Genomic DNA, 19546 nt, shown 5'->3' on the forward strand with positions numbered 1-19546 from the left:
ATGACCCTATTAGATTTACTGTAAGATTTTGCTTGTTTTGGATACTGCTTTAAAACATTACACAATAAGACAAGATATACAGACAAACTTGAAATATGAATATTTCTCACTATGAAATGCAGATGTGAGGATTTCAAATGTGTACAATAATCTATACTCCACTAATCAATTTAGTAATATATCTTAAATGGTTCTATCATGATTAAATATTGATGAAATCTAAATAAATGTGATCTAAAATTGTCTGGTAGTGATTGAGGCGATTTCTCTGTTCAATCAAAATCTAATTCACAACTAAATAAAACATTTAGAATTTTAATACAAGTTAATGTGTTTTCTCTGCGAAAGAAATCAAGCGAATATACTGCAATATACTGGATGTATTCACATATATCATACACAGACTGTACAATTGATTTGAAATAATTTAAAAGTTTCCCCAATTTCTAACTACACAAACAAAAAAACAAACAAAAAAATAAAAGCTGGACGTAAGTGAACATCCAGCAAATTCTGCATTTGACATACAATCAGATATTATATAGAGCACCAAAATGTGCAATAATGCAATACTGACACATTTTTATAATGGACTAAAATAATGGACTAGAAGCCCTTTCCAAGTTTGAAGTTAAAACTATTGTTTCACTACATTATATTGCTTGCCACATCTTATATACGTTCGGCACCACTGTACTCAATAAAACCCACCACATTTACGTACAACCTAAAAGCCAAATCAATGAGACACTACCTGAAATTTTGGGAAAACTGTGATAATGTTTAGGAGGAAACTAAAATGCAAGGAAAATAAACATGGATTATGTCATAAACTTATGATGATAGTCTATTCCTGAACAGCAGTTATATATAAGATATGTTACAACATGACCACATGTATATCAAGTAATCAGACTTTTTGGAGGAAAACAAAACAACACTGTAAAGGCACAACATTATATCTGATTACATTCTATTATACTGAGGATGGTATTAATCTCGATACAGACGAATAATGGCAGTAATAAACCTGGACATCACAATGGACCTCAATGTCCATGTAATGTACACTGAACTAGATACATGAGTCTTATCAAATGTTTTTCACATGCATTGATATTCATAGATATTACTGCACGAATACAGCAAGAAATATGTAATATATACAACAACAACAAAAAAAAAAAAATCCTCAGGGCTGCACGCAACAATGCGATGAGTCACTGCACGCGCTCAATGTTTTACACTGTTGTGCTGGACCTTGAGAGAATATCAGGGACACTTTAAATTAAAAGAGTGCAAGTCTTGTCCTTAGTGTGTGCAAAAACATATAAAAAAAAAAAAAAAAAAAAAAAAAAAACATGTCAGAACCATTGCATTGCTTTATCTTGTTTGAAGGTCCCTCTCTTTCTCTCTCCGTTTCAGTTTATAATTGCATTCCAGGCCCATCTTTAGCCGCGCTGTAGCCCCCTAGTGGCTGAAAGCGATAACCAAAGTGCAGCCAGTGCCAGAGAAGAGCCGACTGCTGCAGGGAGCCAGTCTGTTAGCCTCTCGGCAGGAAGCATGGCAAAGAGACAGGAAGAGAGAGCCTCGTATCAGCGGCCGTCCAGCATCCCCCTCCACCAGGCACCGCCTCAGGGCCGATGAAACCTGCCACAAAACAGAGACAGCAGACGCTAGTTTAGCAGCCATGCCAGCAGACAGGACTCAGAACAGATCTGAGCAATATTTAGAGGAAACAAGGCATCTACAGTGGAAAGAGCAGCGGATAAGGTCATTTTATTAGCAGCAAGTCTATTAACACGGCACTTGATGAATAAAGAGTCCTGCCAGATACATAGATCATGACTGATGTCTAATGCATCAGATAATTGTGCTTAGTCTATCCATTTCCACAAGTCTGAACCCATTCAGGGTGATTTGCAAAACAAATGTGATGATAGACACAGGATAATTAGCCAATCATAGTGCTATGGAAGCAGCACCTCCCATCATGTGACTTTTCGCTGAACTTCACGGTTACCCCATCATACTCACACCACACTTTAGGACCTTAAAGAGAAACTCTGTCATCATTTATTCACCCTTATGTTGTTTAAAACCTGCATGACTTTCTTTTTGCTTTTGCTGAACACAAAAGAATATATTTTGAAGAATGTTGGTAATCAATGCGTTTCAGTTCCCATTGACTTCTATTGAATGGACAAAAAAAATACAATGGAAGTCAATGGAAAATGAAACTGTTTTGTTATCAACATTCTTCAAAATATCTTCTTCTGTGTTCATTAGAAGAAGAAGAAGAAAAAAAAAAATACAGGTTTGGAACAACATCAGAGCGAGTAAAAGCTGACAATTTTCATTTTTTGGGGTAAACTATCCCTTTGAAGGCAATATGCAAGTTTCGCCACTAGAGGTCGCTTTTTCAAAACAATTACAATGGCATAGCTTAAAAGGTTAGTTCTCACAAAAATTACATTTCTCTCATTAAGTACTCACCCTCATGTCATCTCAAACCTGCAAGACCTTCGTTCATCTTCGGAACACAAATTAAGATATTTTTGATGAAATCCGAGATTTTCTGAACCACACATAGGCATCAACGTCATTGCGCATTTTGAGGTCCAGAAAGGTAGTAAAGACATTGTTAAAATAGTCCATGTGACTACAATGGTTCAACTTTAATATCATGAAGCGAAGAGAATACTTTTTGTGTGCAAAAACAAAAGAAAAATAATGACTTTATTCAACAATCTGAACTGTCTTACGCAGTTAACGTAGTGAATGCAGTGCAGGCTTCTGTGTTTACGTCTGGCACATCCTGATATTGCTGAGTTTGATGTTGATCCTGGAACAACATTCTAGTTTGAAAATTTAGTCTTAACCCTATTCCTACCCCTAAACCTAACCCTACCCATAAGTTATCCCAAAAATCAGAGGGAAATGATAGATGAATAACACTGACGTAGAAGCACCAATTCATGATTTTAAGCCTAAACTTGACATAATCTGTAAAATTGTCCCTCAAATCTGATTGGTTGATTTGAATGTTGTTCCAGGATCAACAAAAATGTTGACCCAGGAACATGTTGAACTCAGCAAAATCAGGTTATGCGTCTGAACGCTGACTCATTATTGGCCGGCTCCTGCGTCAGCATCATACGTATGCGTCGTGCTGCTCACATGTACAGCGTCGGCCAATGCTGAACCGGCGTTCGGACGCAAACACGGAAACCTGCACTGCGTTCATTACGTCAAATGCGTAAGACAGCAGTTCAAATTGTTAAATAAAGTTATTTTTGTTTCGTTTTTGCACACAAAAAGTATTCTCGTCGCTTCATAACATTAACGACTGTAGTCACATGGACTATTCTAACAATGCCTTTACTACCTTTCTGGACCTCAAAAGGTGCAATGATGTTGATGCCTACGTGTGCTTCAGAAACTCTCGGATTTCATCAAAAATATCTTAATTTGTGTTCTGAGGGTGAGTAGTTAATGACAGAAATCTCAGTTTTGGGTGAACTAACCCTTTAATGACGCCAATGAGCGTGAAATCATGTGAGTTGTCTTCATCTCCACAGCCGATGGAAAGCAATCCGATGGGACTCTTTGTGTTCATGGATGAGCTAATGTATTAAAGTTTTATTAACGTTACTGTGGTATTAAGCGGGGCTGGGCTGAGAGCCTGGAACATTTTACGTTGCCGTTTTTATTACGCTAATATATCTCGCAGTCGGCTGCCGCTGCTCCTTTCATTTTGTTCTTTATGCATTTTTTATGATTAATGTTATGATTTACTTTTAAAGTCCACCTCCTTCTTCCCTGAACTTGAACTTTGTTACAGTTACATTTGATCACTTAAATTCAAAATAGCTTAGGTTAAAATAGCTGATGTCTCTGGATTTAAACATTATTGAAAACATTTGGGATAATATAAGTACACAAGTCAACAAAATATAACACTGTTGTAGTGGTTTTTGGATATTTTAATCCAAAAATCTTACATGTTTTGCATGTTTAAGATGACCCTTTTCCTGTGGGAATGGCCACACTCTACCTCAGATTGAGCAGTGGACCGAAGGTCAATGAAAAGGCTGATGTTCAATTATTATGAAAATAAAACAATATACTGACTTCTAAAGAGACTTTCTGTAATGACTATTCTATGCTTCACATCCCACCACATCTTAAATGCCCATATTTACTGATTATTTAATTAATGTCAATTATTTATCATTAAATAAATACATTTGTATAATTTAATTTAAATCTGTATCAATGACAGTTGACTTTCATCCTCCTGATCAGGTTGCTAGTACACAAACATACCTGGTAAACTGTTTGCTTTCTTCATGGACTTCCATTTCTTTGCTTTTAAATTCATTAAGTTCTTTACGTATAGCAGCCTGTGACAAGAAAAAAAGCCATTAGTGATGATGTGATCAGTGTTTAAAATAGTTGTGCTCCTTAATATTTTTTGTGGAAACGGTGATACATTTTTTCAGGATTCTTATTTGAAATAGAAATCTTTTGAAACATTATAAATGTTTTTTACTGTGACTTCTGATCAATTTAATATGTCCTTGCTAAAAAATATTTTCTAAAAAAAAAAAAAAAAAAAAAAAAAAAAGAAAAAGAAAACCTTCAAACTTCTATCCTCAAACTTTTGCTAGGTTGTGTATATTCATAAAAACTGCAATATTCACATTATAATTATATAATAAGCTACTTTAATGTTTTATGTTCACTGAAAAAACAGCACTGTTAATTATAATAAACTATTGACCACATAAGTATTTGTTAATTACCATATTTTAATGCACCAGTCACATGGCCAGTAGATGGCATCAGTGACCATACAAAGGGCAATAGATCTTCCAATATATTTTAAACTATGCATTTAACAATATTATAGACAGGTAATAAATGTGTTTAACATGTTTATTGCTCATAAATCATAATGGAATAGTTGTATAGAATGAAAATGTGTGATTATTTACTTTGGCACACAAAATATAATTTTTTCAAAATTTTCATGTAGATTTTGTCCATAAAACAACAGTTAACATAGATCGGGGCTGTCAAAGTTCCAAAAAAGACAAAATAAGTTCTATAAAAGCACTAAAAATCCATAAAACTGTTCAACAACAACAACGATTACAGCAGATAACAGGTTTAGAATGAGAGTAAATTATTACATATTTTTCCTTTTTTTTTTTTTAGATCAAACTATTTCCATTTTGGGAGAACTATCAAAGCATTTGTAAAAATCAATAAGGTTTCTTTAGATAACGAACTAAAAATTAACTATACTTCTACGCCATTTATTAGTCTTAATGTTAATTTAAACATTACTATACATTATTAAAATCAAAAGTTGTATTTGTTAACATTAGTTAATGCACTGTGAACTACGATTTTAATTAACTAACATTAACAAAGATTTATAAATACTGGAACAAATGTATTGCTCATTGTTAGTTAATACATTAAATAATAGTAACAAATGAGACCTTAATATAAAGCATCACCAAAAGATCTTTAAATATACATGTGTGTATTAGCTCAAGATTCCCATAGTCTTAAAATTTAAGAATACAAATATTTGTTCAGAAAAGAAACATTAAAATATGTTAAATTAAATAGATTATAAGTTAAATTTAAATTTAAAAAGTACTAATTTAGTTGCTTTTTAGCGCAATTACATTTTTTTTTTGTTACCACAAAAAACATTATCTAGGTTTTTTTTTTTTATCCTCTGAACAATTCTTTTTTATATAATGGGAAAAATTATGCTACAACAATTGCCATGGTTCATGTGCATATGTGCCTTTACAATTCTATGCAGCACAGCACAATTTAAAGCAGCAGAAAGAGAGAGGAATGGCTTACTTTGTCTGCAGGGGTCAACCTGGTCCAGGGCTTGTCAGCACGCCGATCATAGTCTTTTGCATCTGTGACCTCCACATATTCATTGAACCGCAAAATTCTACGTGCCACCAGCTCTGCAACTGTGGGCCGGACACTGAGCTACAGACAGAACAATTCCTCAAGTCACCTTTTAATATGTGCGCAGTCGCCTTCAATAGGATTTAAACATATTCCTTCTAGCCTAAGGAATACCTTAAGTGCGTGAAACAATGAATATCATACAAAATGTCATCTTTGATAATGAAGCAGTGGATGTGACTAACTATGCAAGTGAAAATATTTAGAAGTGGTTTCTATACTTGCAGTCATCTGTCTAAAAAGCACTGTCCATTATTGCAGTTTCAGCTAGAACAGGTCCATTTTGAGAAAATCTCTGTAAATGAATATTGATCCAATTTATAGATCTGGTCTATCAGCCCATTTAAATTCTCTGCCCTGATTCTCTCGATTACATAGGGCATTAGAAGCATACTAAATTAGAAGGCCCTAATTAAAATGGCCAGACTTCCAGCCACTTCTGGCCTCCACTTCTACAACACGTCAGGAATATAAATCTCTTTCTTACTCCCTACAACACCTCACACATTGCAATTAAGAGTTAGCAGACATGATCAAATTAACTCATTTCGCAATAGCAGAGGAACATCTGAAAATATTAAATTCGAGCATAAGTACATTGCCAAAATGTCATTAGTCAAATTGATATCCTGTTCTTAAAAGTGATTTTTTTTTTTCATTTTACTTCCATGTAAGGCCATCAGAGGGCGCAATGTCCCACAATCCCCCATTTTCCACTACATGGAAATGATTTAATGATGATTCATAACTTCAAGCAGCATTATGCTGAAGTAACAGGTTGTGTTATTTGTAATTAGAGCAATAAATTAAATGTATACCTGTAATATATTTAAATATCTGACATTTCAATGGAAGCTCATTTCAGCCACATCAGAAAAAAAAAAAATCATGCTTTGGTAAATTACAATTGAAATTATGACATACTAATTCACAATTCTATATTATTAAAAAAGCTGAAATTATTAGTTAGGAAAAAAGGACAGAAAATTGTCATAGTTATGACATCTTTTCTCATAATTTAGAACTTATCCCATAATTATGATTTACCAAAACAAGATTTTATTTCTTATGTGGCGGAAATGGCTCTCCATATATTTCTGATAGATTGAACAAATTATGAGAATTTGACTGTCTCAATCAAAACTAGTCGATTGCAGAAGGATGTACCTTTCGGGACAGTCTTCTTTTAATCTCCTGCTTGGCCTCTTGTTCTTCTTCCTCATTTTTCTCTAAAGGGATATAAGAAAGATTATTTTGTTAGTTTTTATCCTATCCAATGATCCAATATTTACTCTGAAGTTTAAATATTTGACAATTATTGCAAAATGAAGAATATAACTTTCCATTTTAGCACAACCAAGGTTATTTAAGACTAAATGACATGTATCTGACAATGTTGATATTTAGCCCTTCTTGTCAGTAAGTGATCAGAGGGCAGTGAAAACCGGCTTAGCATAACAGCAAATAATGGTCTAGAATGAAACCAAAATGTTTGTGTAACACTGGCCAAATACTGAATATGCCACGGGACCATGAGAATTTCTTGAAGATTCCTTATCTATCCTACGCTGACCGACTGCTTTAAATGGTACGGAAACTTGCTGTTGTTGTTGATGACAAACGTCATATGATTTCCAAAACAATTAAATACCTTCTTCAATTTTTAACCAAGTTAACCTAACAATTCAAAGTGACATTTATACTCTTATGGCATTTTCAGTTATCAATATCTTTTTTAATAATGTAGCTTACTACAGTAAACAATACTAATGACATTTATACATTACAAGTCAAACTTACAAGATTTGATACATTCAAGCCCTTATATTTGCAGCTAAGATGAATTATATCTCAGGTAAGCAGTGAGCTTTAGGCAACTCTTTGATTAATTGTTTACACCTCCCTGTTAGTCAGCATATAGCTTACAGCTTGTTTAAGCTCCATCGCATTCCTAGTCTTCATCAATTAAATCACACAGGGACAGAGACACACAGGGACGCCTGTGACTCAATGAACGTGTCTCCAACATCAGAGGCGGCAATAAGGAAGAACAAACAGCGGAGCCCAGGGCGTCCCAAACAAAGCAACTGTCTACAAACTATGTAAATGAGAGAGTGACAGGAGACATACGCTTCAGAATATTTCGCTGTTCGAGCTCTTCTGTGGTGGGCCTTTGACTCAGCCGTCTATGGGATGAAGAAAACAAGAGTCAGTCTGAGAGGAACCACAGAGACTATTGATGAATCTTTAGCTTGGGTTTTGTAAAGAAATGAATAGGTGCCCAATTTATACTCGTCTACAAAACAAGATTATGACTAACAAAAATTCAGTCCGAACTTCTGACTGATAGTACGTTAATTATAATAAACTGGCAATGCTAGTATCCAGTATATTAGCAGTACAGATCTGGATAGTTTAATGTACCTCACTAGTTTACAGCCGATCTGCTGCCATAGCTCCTGTCGTTCTGTCTCTGAGGTCCGTGGGAGAATGTTCTTCTCTTCTAACTCCTTCTTGCTGGGCCTGTTACCAAGCTTGATAGCAAGTGTGTCCCTGCGTCGAATTTTGCTGGCAAGGGAGCCTATAAAAAGAAAAATTGACAATTAACTAGGCATGATATATTGGTAGCATATTGTTTATTGACTGATATTAGGTTGTTTTTAAATGCATTATTATAGGTTGATTGGATATATATTGTATATAACCACTGATTTCGATATTCAACTGTGACTTTGATTGTAATTTAAGTTTTACAATTAGATTACCTTTGCTGTCATCTAACACACACACACTTAGGGTGCTTTCACACTTGGTTTGATTGCCTGGTCTGAACCAGAGTTTGATTGCTTGTCAGGAAAGTGAGTGAGAATACGCACAAACACACAGTTTTATCGAATCATACATCATCAATAGCGGTTCAATTTAGTATGACTGTGTTCATATTGGCAGCAAACAACACTGGAGTTCACATTAACCGTACCCTTTTTATGTGGACTCGGGTACGGTTCATGAGTGTGCACCAAGTTCAGAAAACAGTGTTCACATCATCCAAACAAACCGAACTCTGGCGTCAATCGAACCTAGGTTCGCACCAAAAGTAAGTCACCATAAAATCAAAATTGACCATTCTTATTTTTTTTATAGAAAAATGCAGCATTATAAATGATCTTGTCGCAATACACAGTAGGGAAGAAAAGACTATCACAACTTCCATTTCATGCCGACTTTAACGTTTTTCTTTAAAAACACAAAATTTAGTATTAATGTTCAATGTAATCTTTAGCTAATCTCAAAATCACAATTTTTCATATTGTGCATTATAATGAGAATCCTAATTCAATTAAAATATATTTTTTCAACTAAAAATATACAGTACTGTGCAAAAATCGTAGGCCACTAATAGATGTTGTTTTAGCAATGATGTAATGACCCTTTATTAGAATATGTCTTTTTATTAGAATATAACCATAAAACACAGGAAATTTGTATGCAGTATTAAAGGTGCTAAAGAGGATGTTTTGTTTTATACATTTTTGCAATATTACTTGAAACTGTCTTTACTAACTGATAAAAGACTATTTATTAGGTGCACTTAAAGGAATAATATTAACATCAGCCAATCGCGTAAACGATTGGCCCTCTGGCTTGTCAATCACTGCCGTGACGTTCCTTGTGAGAGACGGTGGTAAACACTCGTGTTCCAGTACGAGTGTTTACGTGTTTTGGGAGGCGTTCCTTCGAAGGAGGGGGGTTGTTCTTACGCATGCGCTCATTTCAAAAACTCAGTAACAGTCTTTGGTTTCTCAGTCGACGAAAAGATCCTCTTTAGCACCTTTAAACCTAAATGGGATGGAAAAGGACTGGAAGGCCAAGAAAACTTTCAAAATCTGATGAGATGAAGTCCAGGAGGTCACTGCTTGAAGAAGCTATTTTTTTCTAAATTATTTTGTGTACATATTTCCTATATTTTCTGTTTGTATCTTAATAAAGAGAGTGAAAACTAAACATGGATGGTCATTAAAACATTGCTAAAACAAAGCTGGTGGTGGCCTAAGACTTTTGCACAGTACTGAATATATATTTTGAATTTATTTAGACAAAATGGTAAAGAATTTCAATACTGGCCATTTATCAGTTATCAGCCCTGATATGAACATTCTAATCGGCTCATCTGCATCAGACAGAGCTTTAGTACCAGCGCAACCCTAGAACAAACTTAAGACATTTGCATTGTGACATCAGTGAAGCATCTTCAGATTGCAATGTGAAAAGAACAGAAAATGAGAAACAGGCGTCAGACTTTGCAGGAATGTGCTGTGCATTGTGCACTTGCAGCAAAGTCTGCAGAGTAACCAGCATGTCAGAAAGTAACGCTGACTAGAGACAGCATGTTTTTCCAGTTTGACAAACTAAAAGCTTGGACCACAGCTTTGCCAAAATTCTTTGAAGTTACAAGAGAAACTTCTAAAATGCAGATGCCAAGAATGAAACCTCCAAGAAATGCATTGCCTGTACTTGATCTACGTGCTGTGTTTGTTATACATAAACATCAGGCTGATGACACATAAGAATACTCTACAAGCATATCCAGAAAAGTGGATTATTTAAAGCTTTTCAGTTACATAATTCTAATTTGGCTCAATTTTTTATATTGGACAGATGTAGAGAAATGTGTAGAGAAACAAGGGGTTTAAACAATTAGACTTGAACACGTACTAGAGGTATACTCATCATCTTCATCCTCCTCTTCTTCGTCCTTGTAGAGTATAGGTCCATCTGAATCAGAGTCGCTGGTCTGGTTTTCTCGAATGGAGTCAGGAATGACGGTCACCTCTGGGCTTTCCACATTGACTGTTTGTTGTCTCCCTCCCTCTTCAGTCCCAACACTCCTAAAAAACGCCAAGCAAAACACTCATTTAGCCTACCTAAAATATTCATTAGGATGAGCCGTTATTAAAATCAGTTTACATAATCAAATAAGGGAAAGAGGACAACATATTCAAGATCGAGGTCATACATCATTCATTTTTAATATTTTACCTGAGGTCCATTTATAGTGTTATTAAAGATTTTGTTCCAAGAGAGTCAATGTTTTCCATGACCATTTTCTCTCCCCTCTCTGACTGTTTGAACTAAGTGGTGTATTTTGGCTGCTGTGCCTTTAAGAAACGGCCACAACACATCTGAGAGGATCAAGAGTTGATTGCTGCACTTCAGAGATCACGCTTTTTTTTTACTATACATTTTAAATAGCACAAGGTTGACAAACTGTCCTGTTGATTCATTTTGATATAACACCTTCAGTGCAGCTGTATTGCTGTAGGTCTGGCTAAAAAAAAAAAAAAATTTTGAGATCCAAAAACAAAATCAGAAACAGCCCCACATATAATCATGTGGTAATGTTCCAAACAATATTACTAAAACTTTATCACTAACCACATTTCCTATCACGTAAGTTACAAGATCAGTCTACTTGATGTCTTATGAAATATTGGTTACAAATCCATTTTGGCAAACCACGAAAATACAACACAACTGAAAATGAAGAACAAAGCTTTAGCCTGAAGTTACATTGCAGAAACAGTTGCCCTACCAGTAAAAAGTTTGGAGTCGGTATGTTTTTTTTTTTTTTTCTGAAAGAAATGAATAATATCATTCAGCAAAGACCCATTAATTTGATCAAAAAAGACTGCAAATGCCTTTAAATTGTTACAAAACACGTTTCCAATAAATGCTTTCTATTTATCAAAAAATCCTGGAAAAAAAAAAATCATGCTTTCCACAAAAATATTAAGCAGCACAGCTGTTTTCAATATTGATTATAGGATAAAATGTTTCTTGAGCAACAAATCAGCATATTAGAATGATTTTTAAAGGATCGTGTGACATTAGCTACATTTCCATCCACCTATTTTGGAATATTGCATTAAAAAAAAAAAACATTTAAATGGTAGTGTGCATTATAGTAAGTTAACCCCGATTTCATTAAACATCTGATTGGAGGATGACACAGCATGACTTACCTTTAGGGGAAATATATTGACATGCACATGTGCTATATGAATCAATATTAAAAGCACAACATAAGAAGAATACAGATTTCACAAAGTGATACTAAACATATGCATTAAAAATGACAACGCATGTAAAACTGACCTTTGTGTCTGGTCTGGCCTCTTTTTCTCTTCTTCGCTCTCTGTGCTCACAGGTTCACTTAAAGTGTCTGAGGAAAGTTCATTTGAGGATCCAGTGAAAGACGTTTCCTCTGTGGCTTGGTTAACATGAGGCTGTCTTTTGTCCATCTCGGCAGAGGATTCGGAAAGTTGATCGGCACCTTTCCCATCCTGAGATTTCTCCTCTGCCTTCTCGTTAACATTTGAAGTTAATTCTTTTTTCCTTTGGTCCTTTTTAGAGGAGCTTTCCACAGTCTCGGACGGGGTTTTGGACGGGGGCCGCGGGGACCTGGAGGGTGCGGTTTTCTTGGCAGACTTGGCTTGTGCTGTTGTTAGTTCTGAGTTGTTGTTCTTTGGGGTCTTCGAGCAGGTCGATGAAGATGATTGACCTGAGGCCTGAGTGGAACTCTTAGATGTGCCCGCAGTTTTCTTAGGATTTGTAGCTTTTGCTGTGAAGAAATTCAGGGAAATTAAAAAATTAGAGATCACGAAACGATAAGTTAATTGCTATACCAACAACAATGGTGGTGTTTTAAATGTTTTTTTTTCTGAGAACATAAACTAATTACTTGTACTAAGACATAATGACAGAACTAAAAGATAAAATCAGATGGTTTAAGTTCACATGCAGGTTCTCATGTAAAGGTCACTGCTGACCAAATATAGGAGTTTAGTTTGACATTCACAAGAGCCAGGAAGTTCAAAACACTATTAAAACTATAAAACAAATACTCTGGGGTTCTCACATATAGTTGTGTTTTCAAAAGTAACAAAACAAAATGAATACACGTATAATATTATGAATGAATAACTAATAAATCAAAAAAGTGCTTCAGTTAAAAGAGGAAGCTGTCAATGATGGGACACAATGGACAGGTAAAAGGATAAAGGAACAGCACAGTGTGGAACAATGAGCCCCTATATTTATACACAACTACGTAAGTGTGGTGTACATGCACAAAGTCCAGGTTGCATGCAAAATGCAGCACATTTATTATACCATTGTATTCAGACACAAAGGCAAACATCAATAAAATATTATAATGCGTTTAACGATGAGACAGTAGACATGTAATGCAAGCAGAATAATACAAGAAAACCATACTGGGTGACAAATGAGTCAGGATACCACTTTGCTCAGTACTGGAACACATAAACCCAAACTAGTTATTAAAACATGTAACTAGCAAACTGCCCGTTCTCAAACAAATGCAGATAGATTTTGCTGACTTTTTTTTTTTTTTGCGAAGACCAAGTTGGTTCCCAGCGTGACTGGTCAGGGGGAAAGAGATGCAAACAGGACCCCTCCATGCAGAGCTTGTTCCCCACACATGCAATCACGATGCTCTATTCACACCACTGACACGTGTACTCACCATTGCCACGAGTGGCAGTTCGGGTGGTTTGTTTGGGTGGAGGAGCGGAGACCTGCTTATTGGTGGTCTTGGTTACCTTTTTACCCCCTGCTTGGCCCCCTTTCTTCACGCCTGAGTTTGTGGCCTCACCAGAGGGTTTTGGGAGTGTGGTCTGGTGTTTTTTAGTAGGGGTTTTTGGAGCGGCTGACTCACTGGCCTTTGGGCTGCGCTTGCTGTCATTCCCCTCTACAGGAGCACAGAGGAGCAGAGCACCCTAAACTGTTACTGAATCAGAGGGCCCTCATAACACAGCTATGAGATCATGTCAGCACATAGTCAAACAGAAGAAATAGAGCATTTAGCTTTAAGGTCTAATAGGATAAGCTACATTCTAAGCCATTTTTAAATCACACACATTCTATAATATTGCATCAAGTAGTGACAGTGAAGAGCCTACTGTAAGGCTTATGAACTATATTAACTGGCTGACAAATGATATATATTGTCTGTCATATATAATGACAATTTTATTCAGCAAGGATGCAATAAATTGATCAAAAGTGACAGTAAAGACTTTTACGTTGTTACAAAAGTTTTCTTTTTCAAATAAATGCTGTTCTTTTGAACTTGAACTTTGATATAAATATTAAGCAGTACTACTGTTTTCAACATTGATAATAAGAAATGTTTCTTGAGCACCAAATCAAAATATTAGAATGATTTCTGAAGGATCATGTGACACTGAGGACTGGAGTAATGATGCTGAATATTCAGCTTTGCCATCAAAGGAATATATTACATTTTAGATATATTAAAATAGAGTTATTTTAAATTAAAAATAAATGCAGTCTTGGTGAGCATAAGAATGTATGTGAGTGTGTGTGTTATAATCAATAATTTAACTAATTTATTAAACTATTTATTAAACATTGGTCTAATGCTGTTGGTGCAGTTTTAAAAAAGCATTTTATAATGGGTGTTCTTCCACAGAGCAGAAACGCCTCAAGTGGCTTAATGCTTTACTGCATCTATTCCCCACAGCCCCTCCAAAATTAACCTATTGGTGGGAGAAAAAGTCTTGGAAACAATTACAGAATTATTGTAGAACATTAAAGAAGGCAGAAATTATAAAAATATAATAGTGCTGACGTTTCTCTTGCACATCTCATGACTGTACCCACAACTTCTGCCCACAGCTTATGATAAAAAAAAAAAAATCCAAAATGATGTCAGTCTAAATGGCATATTACCCATTAAAGGATGTTCTCAATACACAGCACATCATGTTATTATTAAAAAAGTTTTTAAATATAGCTTCAAAACCAAATCTGCTGAACTATACAGCACATTAGACACTCGTGGGCATCTCGCCTCCTAAGAAGTTCAGACAATCAAGAGATGTTCATTAAAAACATATTAGATGAACAAACTACAACAGAAACATAAATAACCTTCTCAGAAAATGTCCTTGTTCTACAAATAACTTGACCGCATTTTCACTGAACAAGATAAAACTGTTGCTCCAAAGCTGCTCACACTTCCTCTAAACAACACAGTTCATTTTATATTATGACCGACAGACTGTGACAGTCTTTATCAACCCATTTTGATACGTTGCTCTTTGTACACGCGTTGATTTCACTAATGTTCAGCCACAATGACAAATGAAATGATATGGATGGTGTGATGTGCAGAAATTAAACTGCAACAAAATACTGTGAAGAAATTTCACAAAACAACAACATATAAGCATGCTGCAAAATCTACGAAAGGACCCTCCAGTTAGACTACTCCTTAGTGGCTTGAACTTAAAACATAAAAAAAACATTATTGGTACAGTTAGACATGTTGAAGATTCAACCATCTTTATTTTGCCCAGTTTTGCTGGATTAAACAGAAAACTGTACCTTCTGGGTCCTCTGCCACTGCAGCCAAGTCAGCTTTTTCTTCAGGGACCAGTTCTGGTGTTTCAATGTCCACTTTGACCTTTTCAGTAACTCCACTGGGCACTGCATGACCATTCAAGGTCTCTGTGTTCAAAGGATCATCTAAAGATAGGCAAACATGGCTCAGTTATCACGGAACCAAGACGTCATGCCTGTTATTCAGTAAAAACACAATTTACATTCAAGTCATTCTGCAGATGTTTTTACAAAACGTGCTTTGGGTTCCCCACGCAAGACTGAGAGCTCAATAGATCAAACTGTGATTTTCTGAAAAGCACTACATATAAAAGTATTTGTGAAAGACTTTACTCTGAGCCTGAAGATTTGGAAGGATTCTGCTGTTCTCACATGTAGAGGAAGTCAATTTCATTATTTTGGATGTGTGTGAACAGCAAGTCCAGGAAGTTCTTAGTTTTTATTATAAGGATGGATAATATCAATGACAGCTATTTAATGGAAAAGATTCCTGGGTGGTAGAACAAATTAATCATCTTTAATTGCTAAAGCCCCGTGTGCTTCTCATTGGTTTATGGTAACTGTGGCTTTGATAATGAATTTTTGTCCTACTCTAGGTGGTGGTACAATAGTGGTTTAAGATTATCCGATAACCCACCAGCACCACTTCACACGTGCTCATTTCACCATTTAACCTCATTTACACATGGGTTGCTGCAGGGAACTGCCTTTACAGTGTATTACAAATCAATTTAGACAATAAATAATCTAATAATTCTAATGAGTCATCCCTTTAATATCACAGAAAACAGCTCAGTAGCATCACATTCGCTTCATTTATTTAAAATCTCACCTTGGTCTGGAATAAGGACACCTTTTCTTATAAGCTCTTCTCGAGTTTGCCTGGTGGATATTTTCCTCTCCAGAACTATAAAGATGAATGACATATTAAGATATCATTATATCAAGACACCTTTATGGTTACTATGGTTCACAGAGTTCAGTTAAAGTTCAAGCAGCTGCCAGCTGTAAAATGTTGTGTGTAATAAATTTTATGATCCACGTCTACCGTATCCATCCAACATAATCACCATTTGAATGTCATGCTGGATAATGTACATCCTGAATATACATAGTTGGATGTATTGTCCCAAGCATAAACATTCACAACAATTAATAAATAGGAATTTTTACCTTTGGAGAGGTCCTGAAACTTATCACTGGTCCTCTTCTTTCTCCATTTCCAAGGTTTAAAGATCTTGCCCAGAGAAGAGAGCTTTCCTCCCTTTCCTTTCAGCTGAGGAGACTGCGAGCTTCCCACCACCACATCGCAGTTGGCCAGAGAAGATTTTTCCAGACCATCCACTAAAAGTGAATCAAAGAAAGAAGGAATGAGAACATTGAATGAAATGAATAATAAAAACTCAGCTGACCCTTAAACAATGGAAAATATCCAACAGGTTTTTACAACAGGAAATACTTGTGTGAATGAATGTTTTTGACCATAACAACAGACATTAAGGCACCCTTAAGCAGCAACAACTAGCTGTCTCTTTCCATGAATAGCATACAAAAGCAGGGTATACAAGAGCCTGAAAGGTTGGGGTAATTTTTTAAAAGAAATCAATTCTTTTATTCAAGCAAGAACACATTAAATTGTTCAAAAGTGACGTTTCCATTTCCATTTCAAATAAATGCTGTTCATTTGAACTTTCTATTCATTAAAGTATCCTGTAAAATGTATCACAGGTTCCACAAAATATATTTAGCAGCACTAACTGTTTTCAACATTAATTATAAGAAATGTTTCCTGATCACAAAATCAGCATATTAGAATGATTTCTGAAGGATCGTGTGACTGAAAATTTAGCACAGGAATAAATTACATTTAGAAATAGATGCCATAGTTTAAACTGTATTTTGCGATATTAATGCTTTTACATTTTTTATCGTCAAATAAATGCAGCCTTGGTGAGCATAAGAGACAAAAATATCTTCTTCTGAATGGTAGTGTACTGCACATGCATTTAAAAATCCTGTATTTATATTGCAACACTGTTACCAAAATTTTAGATGAATGGGTAAAGGGGTTGCAATATATATTAACAGTAAATAAGACCTAAATTAAGCCGTCACTCAGTAGTTTGGTGGTTTGTAGTTACTGAAAAAGATCTATTTCCCATAAACTTCCCATACATTTCTTCGATCCTTTTTTTTCTTACAATAACTTAGTTTTATGTTACATAATGTAAAATTTATTTAATAGTTAAGAAACTTGGGATTTGTGCTTCTAAATCTTTAAAAGAGGCATGGAACATGAAAAAGTATTTGTAGAAAGTGCCTACTACAATTATATGCCAATAAGTCAACCAAGACCCTTAAATCACAGAACAGATCGATTATTTTAGGTCGGGTGCTCACTTGAAGTGTAACTTGGTTTGCGATTGTGATTCAGCCAGAAACTGAACTCTCTTCCACCCCACCCTGACCCCTACATCAATTCTTCTTAGCTTGCAAAAAGAATAGATTCTGACAGAGAATCTATTTCCACAAGGCCAACGCGAGAGATATTAAACCCGTTCATCAAATCCAACAGAACAGCGGACCTAAAGTCATAGGCACACCTCACCAGATGAAGTGTAAAATGATCACAAGAGCATTTCCACATGGCTAAATGAGATCAAAGAACTGAGAACAATAAACAAAGAGTCAGGCTCCAAAGCAGTGACACCATTTATCATTTCAAGAAATGCATACACATTTACATTGTTCTCTGCAGAATTACAGCAGAGACCTGGGTCAATGAGTGTATGTGTCATTGTTATGAGACCTGGAGTATTAAAGAAATCTATAAAACGACAAGGGAGTCAGTCACCCTCCAAGGGACAGTTCACAAAAAAACTGTACATTGAAAGCCAGTGGTGTCCAATGTTGTTTGGACTCCCAATATTTCTCAAAATCTTTTGTGTTTCACAGAAGAAAGTCATAAAGCACTGTAAAAATAAACAAATAAATAAATAACCTTTTCGTAGTTGTAAAACATACACCAATAATCTTTGTTTTTATTTACAAGACAATACTTTTCAAGACCTTTTACTACAAGACGTTTTACTGGTACTTGACGTTTCTTCAAGTAGATTTGCTGTCGCAGTGCAGAAAACAGTGTCTTCTCGGCATGTCGACAACACAAACCAAACTCTTCCAGACTTCAACTATAACTACAGTGTTTGAGAACGGGTCAAAGTAGACATTGTTCTGAAGACCATAGGCTGACATCATGCAAATCTACGTAGCTTGGTGCAGGAAGTAAGACTGGAATTACTGATGACTTCTCTAGAATCAGTTCATTCTTTTAGGAGACATTAAAGAGTTAGATTACCCAAAAATGAAATTTCTGTCATTAAATACTCATACCGAGTTGGCGTTCTGACGTAAAACCTGGAGGCACTGAATGTAAACAGCGTAGGAGAATGACAGGGAGGAGAAGGAATTGTTAAATAAAGTCATTATTTTGGTTTTGTTTTTGCGCACAAAAAGTAATCTCACAAGGGTGAGTACTTAATGACATGAAATTTCATTTTTGGGTGAACTAACCCTTTAAATCCATTTATCGTGCACTTTGTAAGGATGTCACTGTGAGGGAATTTTCACACCTGTATTACCGATAACATTAAAATCACTTTGGAATGCTCGCTCGCTTTTCACTTTCGCAATCATCACGCGTAATCTTTGTATAGGGAGTGGTGGTAATGACCACACATTTTACAAGATATTTGTCAATGATGCTCAGGATCTGTTGCGCACCAAATCTATTTGTCCTGTCAGTCACTTCTCCTTACTCTCGTCACATAATAAGTGAAATCTGATTCCTACTGCACTTCGCTACAACTCTGCAGATCGTGCTGACAGCAGACACGCTTTCAGTTTATATTGTAGTGTCTGTTGTCCAACTGGACTAAGTGGTTTTTATATTTCTATAGAAAAGCAAATGACTGTGGGGGCAGTGCCGCGGTGGCCAAGTAATGTAATCGGTGTGTGGCCGAACATGCAGCAAGCCTAACACTTTGCTCTTTGAATCTTTGCCAATGTTTTACATTCACAAACAACT

The 19546-nt window shown here is 35.6% G+C and overlaps 1 protein-coding gene across 5 annotated transcripts in view; it reads right to left on the reverse strand.

Moving 5' to 3' along the window:
• Window positions 1-299: 299 nt before the first annotated feature.
• The window catches only part of phactr2 (phosphatase and actin regulator 2), a 40821-nt gene continuing 21574 nt past the window's right edge, over window positions 300-19546 (reverse strand). For 3 of the 5 annotated variants that reach the window (XM_048204804.1, XM_048204806.1, XM_048204805.1), the window contains exons 2-13: window positions 16633-16803; window positions 16292-16366; window positions 15445-15585; window positions 13559-13783; window positions 12166-12631; window positions 10726-10898; window positions 8434-8590; window positions 8140-8195; window positions 7177-7238; window positions 5893-6030; window positions 4330-4406; window positions 300-1650 (exon numbers count right to left, since the gene is read on the reverse strand). In XM_048204804.1, coding sequence (XP_048060761.1) covers window positions 1635-1650; window positions 4330-4406; window positions 5893-6030; window positions 7177-7238; window positions 8140-8195; window positions 8434-8590; window positions 10726-10898; window positions 12166-12631; window positions 13559-13783; window positions 15445-15585; window positions 16292-16366; window positions 16633-16803 — 1757 coding nt within the window. In that variant the 3' untranslated portion in view covers window positions 300-1634. The remainder of the gene's footprint in view (window positions 1651-4329; window positions 4407-5892; window positions 6031-7176; window positions 7239-8139; window positions 8196-8433; window positions 8591-10725; window positions 10899-12165; window positions 12632-13558; window positions 13784-15444; window positions 15586-16291; window positions 16367-16632; window positions 16804-19546) is intronic. The other 2 variants (XM_048204807.1, XM_048204808.1) reach the window with 1 other exon arrangement.

Source organism: Megalobrama amblycephala, linkage group LG10 (genome assembly GCF_018812025.1).
Source record: "Megalobrama amblycephala isolate DHTTF-2021 linkage group LG10, ASM1881202v1, whole genome shotgun sequence".
Taxonomy (NCBI): domain Eukaryota; kingdom Metazoa; phylum Chordata; class Actinopteri; order Cypriniformes; family Xenocyprididae; genus Megalobrama; species Megalobrama amblycephala.